The sequence below is a fragment of the Gobius niger genome (assembly GCF_951799975.1).
Source record: "Gobius niger genome assembly, chromosome: 9".
Lineage (NCBI taxonomy): Eukaryota > Metazoa > Chordata > Actinopteri > Gobiiformes > Gobiidae > Gobius > Gobius niger.
The window spans coordinates 31871716-31888304 of NC_136860.1; the positions used below are offsets into that span (position 1 = coordinate 31871716).

Below are 16589 nucleotides of genomic sequence, written 5' to 3' on the forward strand. Positions count from 1 at the left end.
ACAAAAAAGCCACAAAAATGTAAGACAAAAGTGACGAAAGTGCAACAAATAAGTTAAAAATAAATGAATAAAAAATCTGCCACAAAAAGTCAACAAAAAAAGTGGCAAAAATGTGACATAAATGCATTTTAAAAAAGCCACACAAAAGCAACAAAAGAGCAACAAGAAAGTGACGAAAATGCAATGAAAAAGAATGTGAAAAAAGTGACTACAACACAGCAGGAAAAAGATCAATTTATATCAGTTTTGTAGGTCTTAGCTTTCAAATGAGGCATTACACTGGCATATAGGCTGCAAACTCTCCAGTCAAGAAGCTTTTAGGAAAGCCGAAACTGGAGAAAATAGTTAAGGTGGGCGGCAAGAGGTTAAGTGTCCTCAAAATGGCATTTACATAAAAGAAAATGATATTGAATGAATTAAGTAATGAGTTAAAACAAGCATATAGTACAAACATAACTAAATACACCTAATAACACAACAGGGCTTCTCTGACTTTGACCTTGCACTCATCAGCGTGAAACACTAGAGGACACTGTGACCAAACACAGCACGTCTCCACAGAGCGCCTCTATTACTTTCTGTGGTTTTTCCTTCCATATTAATCATGTCAGTCAAGTTTGCAATTATAAAACATGAAACAAAAGCGCAAATCTGGTATTGTATCGCAAACAGAGCTCAAAATGTGCAGAAATTGAGCCGTGAAGAAATGGAAATATGTTCTCTTCTTACTGCTGCTGCTGTGATTGAGAATAAACAGTATGGCTGCTACATTACACAGTATTTTAAACAATAGCTGTCTGGGCTTTATGATGGATACCAGCGCGCTCTATGGACCTTTTACAGGAGTTGGAATAGAGCCTTTTCAACTGTGTGATTGAGCATGACAGCATGGAATGTACCCACAATGCACTGCTGTCGGAGCTGGTTCGAAATGTGCATGTTCTTAGTCATAACCAGCTGTCAGAGTGAAGCCTGGGCTGGATCATGTGGGGAGAGTTTTCGCCAAGGCCGGAACGGCGCTATGAGGACTCAACGCGAAAGGGATCCATCTTTTTACAGCTTTTGAATGAAAACGTGCAACAAATAAACGTTCAAAAGTAGTCACTGTCTGGTGTCATGTGTCAGCGTTTTACGAAAATAAAATGTGCAAATATTGTTACTGCTAAACAGCCGCAGCTTTGGGTCTGCTTCTTGTTTTGGAGGCATGTTCTGTGGTGGCAAAAACTTGGTAGTGGTGAAAAATTGCTTACAAATTCAGAATGAAGTTTTGTGTCCTACCTCTTTGTAGTGGTGACCATCGTATTCACCTGTAGAAGAAAAGAAAGGCATTACTATTGGTGAGACTCTATTCATTCTAATTAAAAATACCCTGCCTGACCCCAAATAAGTCACCACAAAAAAAAAAGAGTAATATTTAGTTTTACTGCCTTTAGCTTTGATTACAGGACGCATTAGCTGTGGCAGTGTTTCAATAAGCTTCAGCAATGTCAATAGATCCAGTGTTGATGATGGGAGAGTGTGATCACAGTGCAGGGCCTTTTCCAGCAAATTCTCAGTGGGGTTAAAGGAATAGGCCACCGTTTTTACATACTGAGATATGTTCTTACCTTAGCTTTGACGAGTTCTTTAGGGCCTGTCTGATCTTCACCCGTGCCTTCAGTCACGTAAACACAGCGCAGACAGCGTTAGCATTTAGCCTCTCCCCCTCTCCTCTATAGCTCCAAAACAGGTCAAGATAGAAGCTACCAAGCTCTTCCAAAGTATAATTACACAAAATTAAACAATGTGGATTTTCTAAGCGGATAAAAGGGGGAACTATATTGTAAGGCGTAATAATACCAGGAGTAATTTGGCATCCGCATAGTAAAGTGAAGATTACTGCGCGGATTTCGAACTACTCCTGGTATTATTACGCCTTACAATATAGTTCCCCCTTTTATCCGCTTAGAAAATACACATTGTTTAATTTTGTGTATTATACTTTGTAGTGGAACACTTCACGTAACCATATTTAAATAGGGAAAACGTGGAAGAGCTTGGTAGCTTCTATCTTGACCTGTTTTGGAGCTGTAGAGGAGAGAGGGAGACGCTAAATGCTAACGCCGTCTGCGCTGTGTTTACGTGACTGAAGGCACGGGTGAAGATCAGACAGGTCCTAAAGAACTCGTCAAAGCTAAGGTAAGAACATATCTCAGTATGTAAAAACGGTGGCCTATTCCTTTAAGCTTGTGTATCACGGCACTTCGGACCTGAATTAACACCTTTTTCAGTGACAGTCAAGATTTTAGAGGCAGGTCTGGGCTCATTCTACACATTAGGACATTGCAGGAACATGTAGGGGGAGGAAAATACTTAATTTTAACATTTTTAAAGACGTCAGAGTCCCTTTAAAGAAAGAATAAAAAAATACATGAAATTAAATTACAGTCATGCTTCGGTTATGCATTTAAGTTCAGACATCATTGAGTCTAAGTTACTTTAGAAACTTTGTAGACCTGCTATAGTTCTGGATTTGATATTGATATAGGTGTTCCTGTGTTTTTTTCCCTGATGTAAAAAAAATGTGTAGCACAATTCTCAGTGATGGGATGAAGGCTGGCAACAAATCTGACTATAGGCCCAATGTGGTCACATCTCAAAACCTGCTGCTATTGTCGTGTGCCCCTGTCTACAAAGTTCGTATCACAAATGCTTAAAAAATGGCTAAAATAAAACAAAAAAATCTCCACATTCATTCACATAATAGCAACTGAGTTCAGCAGACAAAGCCAGAAAACAATGCAAACTTTGTCTTCATAAACAATGGCGTCTCTTTTCCCACATGATTTTTTTCCACATCACTAAGACAAATCTGCATCTCAACAGCTTTGCAGATGTCAGACCTCACTCCATCAGAGAGCGTTACTGCAATGTTCCCAATAAAAGTCTTCAATTAAGAGCTTTTTAAACCAGGTATTTAACTTTCCTGGCTCCGGTTGTCTTCCCGAAAGCCAAAACACTAATTGCACCGACACATTCTGGTGAGCCCCCGAACCGTCCCGCTGGCCATTACAGAAAAGACCCTCCCATTTATTACTGACAGTCGGAGTTAAATATCAGGATTCATTTTTAAGAAGCAAATGAAGTTACTGTATATGATGTCATGAGTATATTATTACAATGTCTGATGTTACTCTGGACCACCCACACACACAAACGCACAGCAGGGTTTATCCAAAGGGAGGTCCCACCGGCAACAATTATTATTAAGAAGTGAGTCATGAGTGCAAGGGCCTCCAAGCCGCTGAAGCCCGACTACTGTTTTATGTAACGTGTGATGTTGGGAAAGTAAGAAAGAGATTTAACTGTGGAAACAAGTACTTTTTATTTTTATTTCAATGTGTGGGGATGGAAACGTATGCAGAACGTCGTCTTTTGGCTTAAAAACGTACAAAGTGTCAGAGGTTACCGCAGGGATAAGCGGCTTGTGGTGGCCAAGATTTAGTTCTTCCAATCATTGTCAGAGTTCGGTTTGACCTTATGTTACAGCAGAGTAAGAAAATGGTAATGAAATGGCATCTGAGTAAAACAAGCCCTGTTTTCATATGTTTCCTGGTAATTGACTGTCTTTATACTGAGCTAGGGTTAGGATTACTTATATTAACACAATATAAATTCTGTGTGTGTACGGTTTCTATGTAATTACTTGGGCTGGGACATAACATTGTACTGAATTGCAATACTTTTTGCTGCAATTCCGAGTATCGTAATGCTTTCAATACTTGTGTTTGGAGGCCTTTTTATCGTGCGCTCCTTTTTCTTCCCGCAACAGGTGGTCATACCGCCTTTGCGATGCCCAATCCCGTCAGACCTTGGAAGCTAAGCAGGGAAGGGCCTGGTCGGTACTTGGATGGGAGACCGTTTGGTAACACCAGGAAGCCTAGCGAATGTAGTGAGTGAGTGAGTGGTTGTTGGTGGTCGGAGGGGCCGATGGCGCAGACTGGTTGCCTCGCTTCCGTCAGTCTACCCCAGGGCAGCTGTGGCTACAATAGTAGCTTACCACCACCAAGTGAGAGTGAACGAATAGTGCAATGTAAAGCGTCTTTGAGTATCCAGAAAAGCGCTATATAAAACCAATGCATTATTATTAACAGAGAGAGAAAGGCACGGTAGCGAAGCGGTTAGCACTTCCGCTTCACAGCTAGAAGGTCCCGGGTTGGATTCCCACCGGGGACGGGGCCTTTCTATGTTCTCCCCGTCTCTGCGTAGGTTTACTCTGGCTACTCCGGGTTCCCCTACTGTTAGAAACATGTATAATAGGTGAATCCTCCAGGGTCCCCGGTCGTGGCACTGCCGTCGCCCACTGCTCCTTACAGGTTGCCCCGGCGGCATTGAAGGATGGGTCCAATGCGGAGGACACATTTCCCTACAAGGCGCTCTGTTGCCCTGTTTTAGTTTGTTTTCTTGCGTTTATGTCCATGGTGTTTTATTTTGACATGTTTTTTTGGTCTTTTGTGATTTTCTGTTCCCGCCCTAATGTGTGTCACCTGTGCCCCGTTTCCTCACGTATTTCTACCCCTGTGTTTCCCTTGTTCTTTGTCAGTTCATTGTCTTCATGTCCCTGTCTGTGAGTCTGTTTTTCAGCTGCTCCTGTTTTATTTGAGGTTTTTGTCAGTGTCTTGTTTGGATTCTTTCACTTTGCAGTTTGCATTTTGGGCCCTCCTTTCTTCATTTTTACTTAAACTCGTGACACAGGGACAATAAAGTAAACAAACAGTTACATAGCACTTTGTATGCATTTTGTCTTAGTGCACCGTTCACTCTTAACACTTCAATAAATGTCAAATGGCTCTTGGTTTAAACACTTTGGACATATTTTAAGGTAAACATATTACTTATCATTATTACTGACTGCATCGCAATACGTATCGGCCCCTGAGAATCGTGATACTTTTTCGATCTTGACAAAAGTGTATCGTCCCAGCCCTAGAAATGACCACAATTACAAAGTTATGGCACTTTCAGGTTTCACACTACTTCCATCCATTTAAAGTAAAGTGCCACCCAGAATTTACCAAGCATTGGAATGTTCACCCACGAGGCTCCTAATGAGGCCTGTGAGATGGGTCTGGAGACAGGTTGAATAAATTATGGCACTGTGGATAATTCATGCCAACCCCAAAACAACAGAAAGAAAAGTCAGGTACTTCACTTCATTTTCATTATTAAGGCTCCTGTGAAAGTCATTGTCTTACTTACTGGGGACCTCTGGCATGCTCCTTGTGTCGTAGTCACTTGGTTCTGTAAAAAACAAAAGGGGAAAAAGAAGACATCAGGACTCTTTTGATCACAACGATTACAAAACAAAATGGAATCTTGATTAATTTAGAAAACTGTTTGTTCTGAAGATGTCAGCGTCCATTTCATGTCTTACATAAAATCTTAGATAACAAAGTAGGGAACTGAAGTTTCTCCTTTTATTCTAACATCGTTATATCAATCAGATCCAGCTCTGCGTGTTTCAGAAAGATCAGAGACTTTGCTAATGTAACACACACATTAATGCAGTGGTCACAACAAACACACAGGCGCAGATGTCCCACAACGTCTCCTGATCTTCAATGTTTCTGTTTTCTTTTCTTTTAACACAACCAAACCAGCATTACGAATATAAGTTGCCCCGGAAAGCGTTCAAGCCAGGTCTGTGCAATTAATCGAAATTCGATTACGATTTCGATTACAGCAGTAAACGATTACAAAATTAACAAAATCGCAAAAAATCAATTATAATTTTTTCTTTTCTTTTTTTTCAATTTTTCCTTTTTTCTTCTTTTTTTTTTTGCAAAGCAGACTTGCGTTTTTTAATGCTGCTGGGATTATTTTCCCTTCGCTTTTCACGTGCCATGGCTCATGCTTTTGCCTGACACAAAAACAAACAGCGCTGTGTGATGATGTCATCAGGCCGCACTGCTTAGTTTACTTGCGCAGGTGTGAGGGCTGGCCAGCAGGGGGCAGGTGTGAAACAGAGACCTCTCCTTAATCGAGGCAAACTTGAAATCATTTGTACTTTTATGACTGTCCAGAAAACATAAAATATCATCATAGTGTTTTGATAAATAAATAAATAAAATAAAGATAGACTTTTTTATAAAGGCAACAAATAATCTTTTGAATAATAGTGATTTCAATTATGACAAAAATCATTGTGATTATTATTTTTTCAATAATCGAGCAGCCCTAAATCAAGCTGCTCTTTGTAAGCTTTCTGAGCCGCTCCAAGGAAAAAAAAAAACGTAAATATTTGTCTGTATTGTGTGATAGAAGGAGGCCGTCCGTGAATCCACAGCAGCAGAACGCATCACCGAGCCAGGTGCAAAAGTTTACGTAGCAACATCATCTGTCCTGGCAACAAGGTCAGCCTCTGGTACAGGCAACAGGCTGCACATGTGTTCAGCACTGAGCAACACCAGAGCAGACATACCACAGAACTCCACAGGGAATACATTGACGTCAAATTAGAAATATTTTCAAATAAAGCCTATATAAATCATTTTTTTCTTATTTTAATATATATAATGTGCATATGATAAACGTGACTCATTCAAACACATGTTATTTGACATATTCTGCAGCCCTTGTATATCAATGTGCAGTTGCAATCCATCAGCAAAATATCTACAATAGAACCTTTCTTAAATTGTATCCTTGATTCAGCAAAGTCAATTCCGATCAGAATTAGTGTGTAAAAAGTGAGTTGACTCTTCGCAGTCAGCATCCTGCCCAAATCGAGTTACTGTGTTTTTCCTCTTGGCTTGTCTGCATACAAAGCCTGGGTTGTATAAAGCTCCCGCAGACACAGAGGATGACACCAGCGGAGCGTTAGGGGCCCGGCGGACCACTGCTCCACATTACACTCCCAACCAAGACGGTGCAGGAATGTGAGAGTGAAGTCATGCATGTTCACTTTAATCCGCAGATCACATGCAGCGGACGAGCGCGGGAGCTGCAGACGCGCCGCTGCATCTGCTGGCGTGAAAACAGCAAAACTATGAGGTCATGCATAACTGCTGTGAGAGGTTCCCATATGATCAGAATGAGCCTGTGTGGGACACTAGCACAAAACAAGTCGTCTCCTCCAAAACAGTAATGTTTAGTAATGTTTTGTGACATTTTGGTCTTCTGTGGTGACCGTTTGAAACAGAAGAACTTGCAAAATTGAGAAGGGATTGGATAAAGCACCAGCCGACAGCAACAACTACTGAGATGTAATCAAACAATGAGCAAACTGCGCCCAGTTATGAAGACACAGAAGTGAAGAAGGAGTTCTATTGCAAAAACAAATTAGTGCCTAAAAAAAGCAATGTGTGCTTGTGATTTTCTCTTTGTGTTGCAGTGTTGTCAGAGGTCAGTTAAATATTAGAGCAATGAAAATAATAAGTAAGTGCTTTTTTTTGACATTGTACAAGCATACAACGAAATTGTGTTGAGGTGTTAGTCCTGAGCCGCAGCGTCTGAGCCGCGCCGCCACTGTGGGCCAACCTGACCAGCATGTTCTAAGAGCTATAAACCATAGCACCCGGAGGAATCCTGCCTGCAGTGTTAATTTTGACAACATATTTTAATTTAGTTTTAGTCTTGGTCTTTTGACTAAAATGCAATGTAATTTTTAGTCAAGATTTAGTCGAAAAAATCTTTTCAATTTTAGTCGACTAAAATTGCATGTCAATTTAGTCGACTAAATTTAAAACTAATTTAGTCGACTTTGCATTGATAATATTCATTATAATCATATTTAATCTTGTTCCTCTGCTTCATGGAGCTGCTTCACATGAACAAAGCTCAAAGCTGATCGTTTGGCAGTGAATTTAAATGACATGAGGCTCTTTGTCAATACAAGTTTGGATGATTTTAGTCTCTCCTTTTCATTTTTATTTAGTCTTGTTTTAGTCGACTAAAATATCTGGACATTTTAGTCATAGTTTTAGTCTCATGAATAACTTTTAATTTAGTTTTAGTCCAATTTTAGTCGTCAAAAATATCACTTTGACTAAAATTAAGACTAAATATTTAGCCTGGCTGGCTGCCGTCAGTGCTCCTCTGATCCTCTGAAGTGGTGCACCGCCTCCCTGTTTCAGAGCGTGGTGTCCTGCACTGGTCAGCTCCTCTACCTCCTCCTTTCTCTTCCTACTGCAGCTCCCTCCACTCTACAAGGCAGGGCAATGCAAAGCAACTTTATTTCGTACAGAAGGCAACACATCTTCTGGGAGGACCTTAGCAGTCAATCTGTTTTACTCTCCAGTGAACATCCATTAGCCAGAACAATAGGTGAAAAAATAAAACACAGAAAAAAAAAATCACTGCCTGACCAAAAAAAAGTTGTCACCTGGATTTAACTAACTGTTTTTATTTGGGGTTGCGGCCGAAAGAATGAGGTCAGAATCAGCTCACGACCTGAATGGTTATTCCATCAATGGATTTCCTCTTCCCTGATGGCACAGGCATATTCCAACATGACAATGCCAGGATTCATCGGGCTCATGAGACACAATTTTCACACATGAACCACTGAATTCAGATCTTAGCTCCATTGAGAATCTTTGGGAGGTGCTGGAGAAGACTTAGCACTGTGGTCACATTCTCCCATCATCAATATAAGATCTTGGTAAATAATTAATGCAACACTGGATCTTTTGGCATAAAAAAAAAAACGTTTTGAAGCAATGCCACAGCAAATGCATGCAGCAAATGTAATCAAAGCTAAAGGTGGTCCAACGAAATATTGTGTGTGTGACCGTTTTGTGGTCAAACAGTGTATTTTATCTGTTTTGCAATTGTAAATCTTTAAGTGTTTGAGGATTTTTGCCGTCTGTGCAAATCTAGCAAAGTGTAGCAGGATGCATTTCGCTTTTCGGTATGGAGCGCATTAGTTCCACCCACCTCGAAAGCCACTCTGTTCTGGAAACATATGGAGGATGAAAATGTAAAAAAAAATGGTTCACAATTGCAAGACTACGTGCACAAACTGAAGAGTGTGGAGTCTGAACAGGAGACATGTGACTCGCTGATCACACGACCCCGCTCAGCCCTCTCTGTCCGTATCCCAGAATCCTCGGGGGTGACGCAGCGTAAAAACATCTCTTCAGAAGTTGAGATTCGCTGATGCCGACGAAGCCGTGATCTCATTTGCTTTGCTGAACGAGGCCGACCCGGCACTCGGTGAACTGTGTTAGAACAAGGGAAATCTTCACACGGCATCAAACACAGAATCGCTGACCTGGTCTGAAGTTTAAAGACGTCTGGGAATGATGAGAGGGTCAAAAGAGACAAAAGAGTGACAAAATGACAGCCCATGCACAACTGTGGCTCGTGAATCTGCTTTTGGGCATTTCAGCAGTGATGCATAGATTGGGTCCGGTAATAGACTTTAAACATGACGACACTTCTGGACTCTATCTAGTGAACAACAAACCCACGCAGCGCAGCAGAAGAGTTAACGACTAAAGTACACAAGACAGCTCAAAATGTGTGAATGAAGCAAAAGCTATATTTTTGTTTTACTATCCTGACCAGCCAGTGAACAAAAAACAGTCACATGCGGTGTTATTTAGTTTCTAAAAGCCTCGGCAATTTGTTTCATTTATTTTTCACCAAGATCTTGTATTGACGATGGGAGAGAGTGACCACTGTGCAAAGTCTTCTCCAGCACATCTCAAAGATTCTTAATGGGGTTAAGATCTGGACCCTGTGGCTTTATGGACATTTGACCATGTATATTCAGCTATATCACAATAGCCAAAAAACAATCCCTTTATGGAGATGCTTTTGTCCATGGCGACTGCTGTATCTGTACATTTCATCTTTGCATCTTGACTACTCTGACTTGTTAAACCATTGGTTCACTCTGATCGCATGATCTTACACAGACTGTGTAAATAATGTGTCCTGGCTCTGAACCGACAGAGCATCTTTGCACAACCTGTGCAAAGTGCGTCTCCATATGCACGCTTGATCCAAGACCTATCTCTGTTTTTTAATTCTTCTCAGACCAAACCACACCACATTTTATTCCATAACAGTAGTCAGCGGATCTCATTCTCTGGGCACATAGTGTTGCTGAACCTAGGCCTGACCAACTGAAGCATCCCCAGATCAGAACAGTTACTTAAATCCAGCTGGTGACTTTTTTGTTTTTTTGGTCAGGCAGTCCCTTTTTCATGACAATAGACAAAAAAAGAGTTCACTCCTGCACTGCCCACGAAAAAATCCTTTAATGAGAACTAGTCTGACCCATTCTAAACACTGGAGAAACCGTAGAACTATTGCTAAAATTGGTACATACATACATGTATAATTCCCAGTCTTCTTGATTACTTTTCAACCAATTTTAAGTGTGTTTTTGGCAACAACAAGCCCGTTACAGGCCAAAGCCACTCAGCAGCAGCGTGACAGGGGCTAATCGGAGAAGCCAAAATGCAACTGAATTGTGTTCCTGGCAGCAGAAAGTCTTTCCGTGCCGCCGCCAAAACATCAAACCTAAACAATATTTCAACACATGCATATCCGCGAGTATAAACTAAAGCATGAAATAAGTCCCTATAGGCTGTTTTGCCCGGGTCCACTGGTCAGATCAGGACAAACCCACGGACACTGAGCGCAGCTGCGGGGACTGCAACACAAAAAAAAAAAACAGGAAAACGAACTGAAAGAGATTAAATCCTTCTGACAGATTTGGCACCAGCCTGACGATGGCTCACTGTCAAAGAAAAAGGAAATTTTATTCTTGTGACTTTGAATCATGAGAACGGAGGGCCTCTTGAACATATGGCAACAAATTGAGACAGATACTGGACCAGTGAAGACGGATACAAACAAGCTGGGTTAGAGATTAGTTTTTTGAGAATAACACAGGGTTTTGTTACTTTGAAATGCCGTGTTTCTCAAATTGTGACATGAATACAACCGGTGGGACGCCAAACACTTCCTAGGACACAGCAGAAGATTTAGACCTTGTTGGAGACAATTTTATGTACGTTTCATTACTTCAGGTTCAGTCCTGGTTCAGAATTGGCTTTAGACCTGATTCAGAACTAGTTTACAACTGGTTTAGTCCAGTTATTGTATTCCTAAATGATACTAAAAAAGTATATTTTGCATAATACGTAAGCCCTGATTTGCACCTTCAGTGTTGAGGGCAAGTCCCATTTATTATACACACTTCAAGGACAATCTGCACTTCAATCTCTCTTCAAAGTCTTTCATTTGCGGGGGATTTTGTGGTGATTCTTGACGGACTTATGGCTCAGTGCTCTGTGACTTTGGCAGGCTGCACTCCTGACCGGCAGCTCCTCCGCGGGGCTTGTAAAAAAAACAGGAGCCAAACAGATGGAAAGTCGTGAAGGTTTCTCAGAGCACGCAGATATTGTTTGGGCAGTAGCCGAGGCTTTTTATAAAACATTTTCATCTGACGACTTCTGCTGTGCTTCATCAAAACTACTTTGAAAATTACGCTGACTTTATTTGGTAAGTTTGCACAATATATTCAAGAAAGTCAAAAGGTTACCTCCTTGCAATGGGATTGCATGAAAAGAGGGTGGAGTTCAGAGGCTTAGTGTTTGAAATTTGAAACACCACAAACCATAAAGGAAATAACATGCATGTCTGGCTATAAGAACATAATCTCATCATTACCAGAAGACCTAATGACCCTAATTGGACTACACACTCGCTTTCAAATCCAGTCAGTACATTTTGTTCTTAAGTTTTTGGGAAATACACCTCACCTCGTCTACGTACCAATCAAGGACAGCATTGCTCCAAACACTGTGTACCTGCGCCACTAGCTCAAGGGAGTCGCTTTAAAAAAAAAAAGAGGTTGACTGAGGCATTGTGGGTTTTTAACAACTCTCACACGTCAAACTAAGAATTGTATTCATCCCACCGTGAGTTAAACACTGTCTGTGTTCAGTGACCCAAGAGAAAGAGATGTACCGCTGGTCTTGTTGTCCAAGCAAAAGCACGTCTTCACATCTAACACCCCACAACCCCTACCTTGCCCTTGTCCCTTCCCGGCCGCGGAGAGACTCTGGTTGGAGGAAAAAGGTTGTTATAACATCGCCATTGGCCATGTGTGTCTATCCATCCCATGTACAGCCCACTTAAAGGGATATTTCAGGATTTTTGACATAGGGCCTCATTTCCTAGTCATCCAGAGTGTTGCTGATTACTGGAGATATTTTTTTTTTGTAATTCATGCAGTTTTTATATTTTGAAGAGTTTCGTGGTGCTAGGCTTGTGCAAGGCTAGGGCATATCCATGGTATCAGCTTGCCTGCATTAAAAGCAGTCTGACCCGCTCCACAGAGCACCTGAGGCGAATAATTTATAACACCAGACTAACCATACAAATGTTTGTGTCGCTAGAATATTTTTTGGAATATAACTGACCTTGCATCACATGAATGATCGCATTTTGAGGGACTATTTTCTAGCAGATCCCTCCGCCGCTGCGTAGCCTATACAACCATGAAGCGGATGCTGCTCAAAATGGTTAAAATCTATCGGCACAGACATTTATATGGTTAGTCTGGCGTTATAAGCGATTTGCCTCAGGTGCACTGTGGAGCGGGTCAGACTGTTTTTAATGCAGGCTAGCTGATACCATAGACATGCACTAGCCTAGCACAAGCCTAGCGCCACGAAACTCTTCAAATATAAGAACTGCATGAATTACAAAAAAAATATCTCCAGAAATCAGCAACACTCAAAAAATCAAAAATCCTGAAATATCCCTTTAATGCACCTGGTCTTGAGCCGGAAGATCTCTCAGTGCGCCTCTCGGCAGCAGCAAAGCCAACACTATAGTCTGCATTTGGAAACACAAGATCAGGCCCTAAGTGTTCAATTCTTTAATTCTAATTTTACTTGCATCCTTACAGACTTGGGCAGGATGTAGTGCCACCCACTGGCAGGCACATTTCTGCGTCAATAAAAAGATTGTAAAAGGGTAAATGCAAAACGCACATGGCGACATTAACTGCGTAGATGAGGAAAAACACCATCAAGACTTTGTACTGTAGGAGAAGATTAAGAGACCTGCAGCAGACCGGAATAAATACAGGAAAAGAGGATTTGTGTAGCCTTTAGAGTTAACCTTTTTTTTCTGAAAGGGTGTTGGAAGTTTCTGTTGTGTTCAGCAAATTCCTTTGAATGCCATTGAGAATTTCCTTTTGTGTTGAGTCACACAAAGGTAAAAAGTAAGAAAAACAAATCCGGAGAAATTAAGCTTGTGTGAAAATCAGGCTTACACTTCTTACCTCCTACCACATGTCACATATAGCACTCATTGGCAGTCACAGTTTGTTGACTTTGCCTCGCAAGTCATTCCCACAAATTAATTCTCCCTGCCCTCATGCCTCCAGCCATTTTAGCCACCAGCCACAAAAATCTATGATAAGATCTACCACTAATTTCTACAGCGATTAACAAACTAAAATGTAACAAATTGCAACAGGAATGCCACATAAGTTAGAAGAGAACTTCCTTAAGTGTAGTTGTTGTTGGGAATCTCGGCCTGGTGTTGCATGAAAACTATGAGTAGCTTTTGTTCAATGTCACGGCGACAGAGCACTTTGTCAATTAAGCCTCTCAACCCTTAACCCCAAACTTGAACCATGGGGCGGACCCGTGCATTCCTGAGCGCTCATGCCCTTGTGTGGGGCGTTTGAAGATAGACAACAGGTTGACTCCACTGCTTGATGAGTTTCAAATAGATTAGGACAACTACCAGGCCCCGTACGAGTGACCTGCCCTCGTCCTCACTCACCCCTCTGCTCGCTCTCTGACCCGCTGGGCTCTCCGTTCAGCCTTTTGAACAGCGACCTCATGACCTTCGCACTCCCGAAGCGCTTGAACCTGGCACGGACGTTTTCGTGGTACCACTCCAAGGTGCCGATTTTCAGCACTCTGTAGAAGAGAAACATAGAAACTGTTACTTTGAACAAATGAAACGGGAGAGTGAGCAGGGAGACACTTTGGGCACATTGTCCGCAGGAAACTGATCTCGAGGCAGGTGATCAAATTGCATGTTATGACCTAAACCCTGGGCCATCAAGCAACAGGTTAGCATTCTAGTAATTCTAAATGTTGCTACAAGAGAGTATTGTATAGTAAACAGTTCAGGATTTGTTCATGCGAATAAGGTGTGTTCAGCTTCAGAGGAGCGTGATGGTTTCCAGACACAGGGGTCACTGAGGGGCCATTTGTAAGAGCCCTGTCTTAAACAATACCATAATGGAGCCATAACAAGCTGCGTGTATTAGGTTTTACTGGCCCTAAAGTAAAATGAAGTCTTGGTGACACAGGGAGACAGGTTTACAAGAAACTTGTATAATGAATGGGCACTTTAAGTAATTAAAACAACAAAATCCACTGTATATGTTTTTCTGTAGTAACATATAAGATAATGTAACCATAGCTATACGGCTCTACACAACATTCAAACAGTATATGACAAGAATAACTCATGATTACTGATATAAGTTCTTCTTACTATTCTTAATGCTACAATTACAGCTGTTACTACACTGCAAAAAGTGCCCTACTAAAAACAAGGAAACAAATCTTAAAACAAGACAATGGGGTCAGCATTTTTTTCTTGCTAAGAATTCTTATTTCTAGAATATTTTTCTTATCATAAAACAAGAAAGAAACACTACATTTAAGCAAATAAATAGCTAGAATTAAGCAAAATGTCCTCAGAAAATGGAATAATTTAAGGAAAACATTCTTATTTAGTGAAAAATGGTGGGGTATTTTACTTAAATGTTGCTTGATTCAAGCAAAATGTTCTTTATAATACTAATATTTAAGGAAAATATTGCCCGCGCCCGGGGACCCGTCTCCATGATGTGGAGCCAGGCTCATGGTCAAAATCACCTCGCTGGAGGATTCACCTATTATACATGTTTTTAGTGGCAGGGGAACCGTATGCAGACACGGGGAGAACATGCTCCACACAGAAAGGCCCCGTCCTGGTGGGACTCGAACCCAGTACCTTCGAGCTGTGAAGCTGAGGCTCTAACCGCTGTGCCACCGCGCCACCCACTTTAAAGAATCAGTTCTTAAATCAAAAGTTGTTGTGATCTTATTTTTTCTTAAAATAAGAAAAAATATTCTTTGTCTAAAGCTGAAGAAGATTCAAAAAGTTTTTCTTTCATGTTACAAGAAAAATGTGCATGTGTTTTAGCAAATATATCTGAACAAGAAATGGCTAGATTTTATTTCCTAAAACAAGATTTTTTTTCTCAAGAAAACTTTGCTAGGCAAGACATTATTACTTTTTAGGGAAAAAATAAGAACTTATTTCTTAAAGTAAGACATTTTTTACTTGCTTAGAATCCACTTTTTGCAGTGTATGACTGTGAGATGGCGTACCTGGTCATGTGGCAGGGATCGCAGACCCAGCCCAGCTCCTTCTTGTTGTAGCGGCTGCAGCTCTTACACACAGACAGCCCACAGTCCAGACACTGGCACTTGTTATTGACCAGGAACTTGAAGGGTTTGAGGCAGCGGATGCAGTAGGACTCAACCAGGTCGGTCTCGTTCAGCAGCTCCCTCTTGGTGTCCTCCTTTTCAATCTTGGTTTTTAGATCCCTAGAGTCAACACAAGAGAAACATACAGTGTAGTAAGACTCTACATAGGGCTGAGTGGTAAAGCATTTGACACTTTATCCACCTTCCCTATGTATCTATGTGTATGTACGATTGCTGACCGTTGGCAGAGACAGTGCAGCCAGTGTTTTTTTAGTCTCTTTTTTTTTTATCAGTGAGCTACATAGCAGTTGTGGAAATAAATACAACATCTGTTAGCTATATTTTGTAATAATGAATGAATGAATGAAGAACTTGATTGTCATTATACAATTAATTGTACAATGAAATTCGTAGATCAGATGTCGGGTTAGTCCAGAGCCACAAGCTTCCTCCTGCTTTGTTCAATTCTATACATTTCTTTGTGGCGAGCCTGATTGGGCCCCGACCCAACGCAGTCGCTGTTGTATACATCGGCCTCCACATCTAAGGCTTTCAAAACAAACAAGACGCAGACGTTTTATGGTCGGGTTTAAACGGTCGAGGTCTTGGCCGACAGGAGTGAATGAAGTGTCAGCAAATGCATAGAAACGCATGGATTCAATTAACATCAAGCTGTAAATATTATGTCAGACGTAAAACATGGAAAAACGAACACAATAACAAAACACTGCTATGGCTTCACACACTCCCTGTCTGGCCCAGGGAAAACTACAGGCAAAGAATACAAAGATATGCAGAGGCGAATGACATGAGCTTGGCAGATATAGCTGTTTCGGTCAAAATATGTTGAATGCATTTTGTATGTGTCGACGCTTAGAACTGCAAAACTTCAGTGATAAAAACCTCTCTATAAAATTTGACACTTGAAATATTTACTCTTCTCTCTGAATATTTTTCCAATGGGGACAATGTACGACAGTGCACTGTACCTACTGAACCTCAAAACAGACATACTACTACAAGAAACAAGATTGAACCTGTACATTCAGCTGACAGTAGCACTCTGGTAAACTTACATGC

General features: G+C 41.1%; 1 protein-coding gene across 1 annotated transcript in view; it reads right to left on the reverse strand.

Moving 5' to 3' along the window:
* The window catches only part of mlphb (melanophilin b), a gene marked incomplete at its 3' end in the record, with an annotated part of 47488 nt that overhangs the window by 18976 nt on the left and 11923 nt on the right, over positions 1 to 16589 (reverse strand). The window contains exons 3-6 of the mRNA XM_079563431.1: positions 15411 to 15629; positions 13801 to 13940; positions 5239 to 5280; positions 1279 to 1307 (exon numbers count right to left, since the gene is read on the reverse strand). Of these exons, the coding sequence (XP_079419557.1) occupies positions 1279 to 1307; positions 5239 to 5280; positions 13801 to 13940; positions 15411 to 15629 (430 nt within the window). The remainder of the gene's footprint in view (positions 1 to 1278; positions 1308 to 5238; positions 5281 to 13800; positions 13941 to 15410; positions 15630 to 16589) is intronic.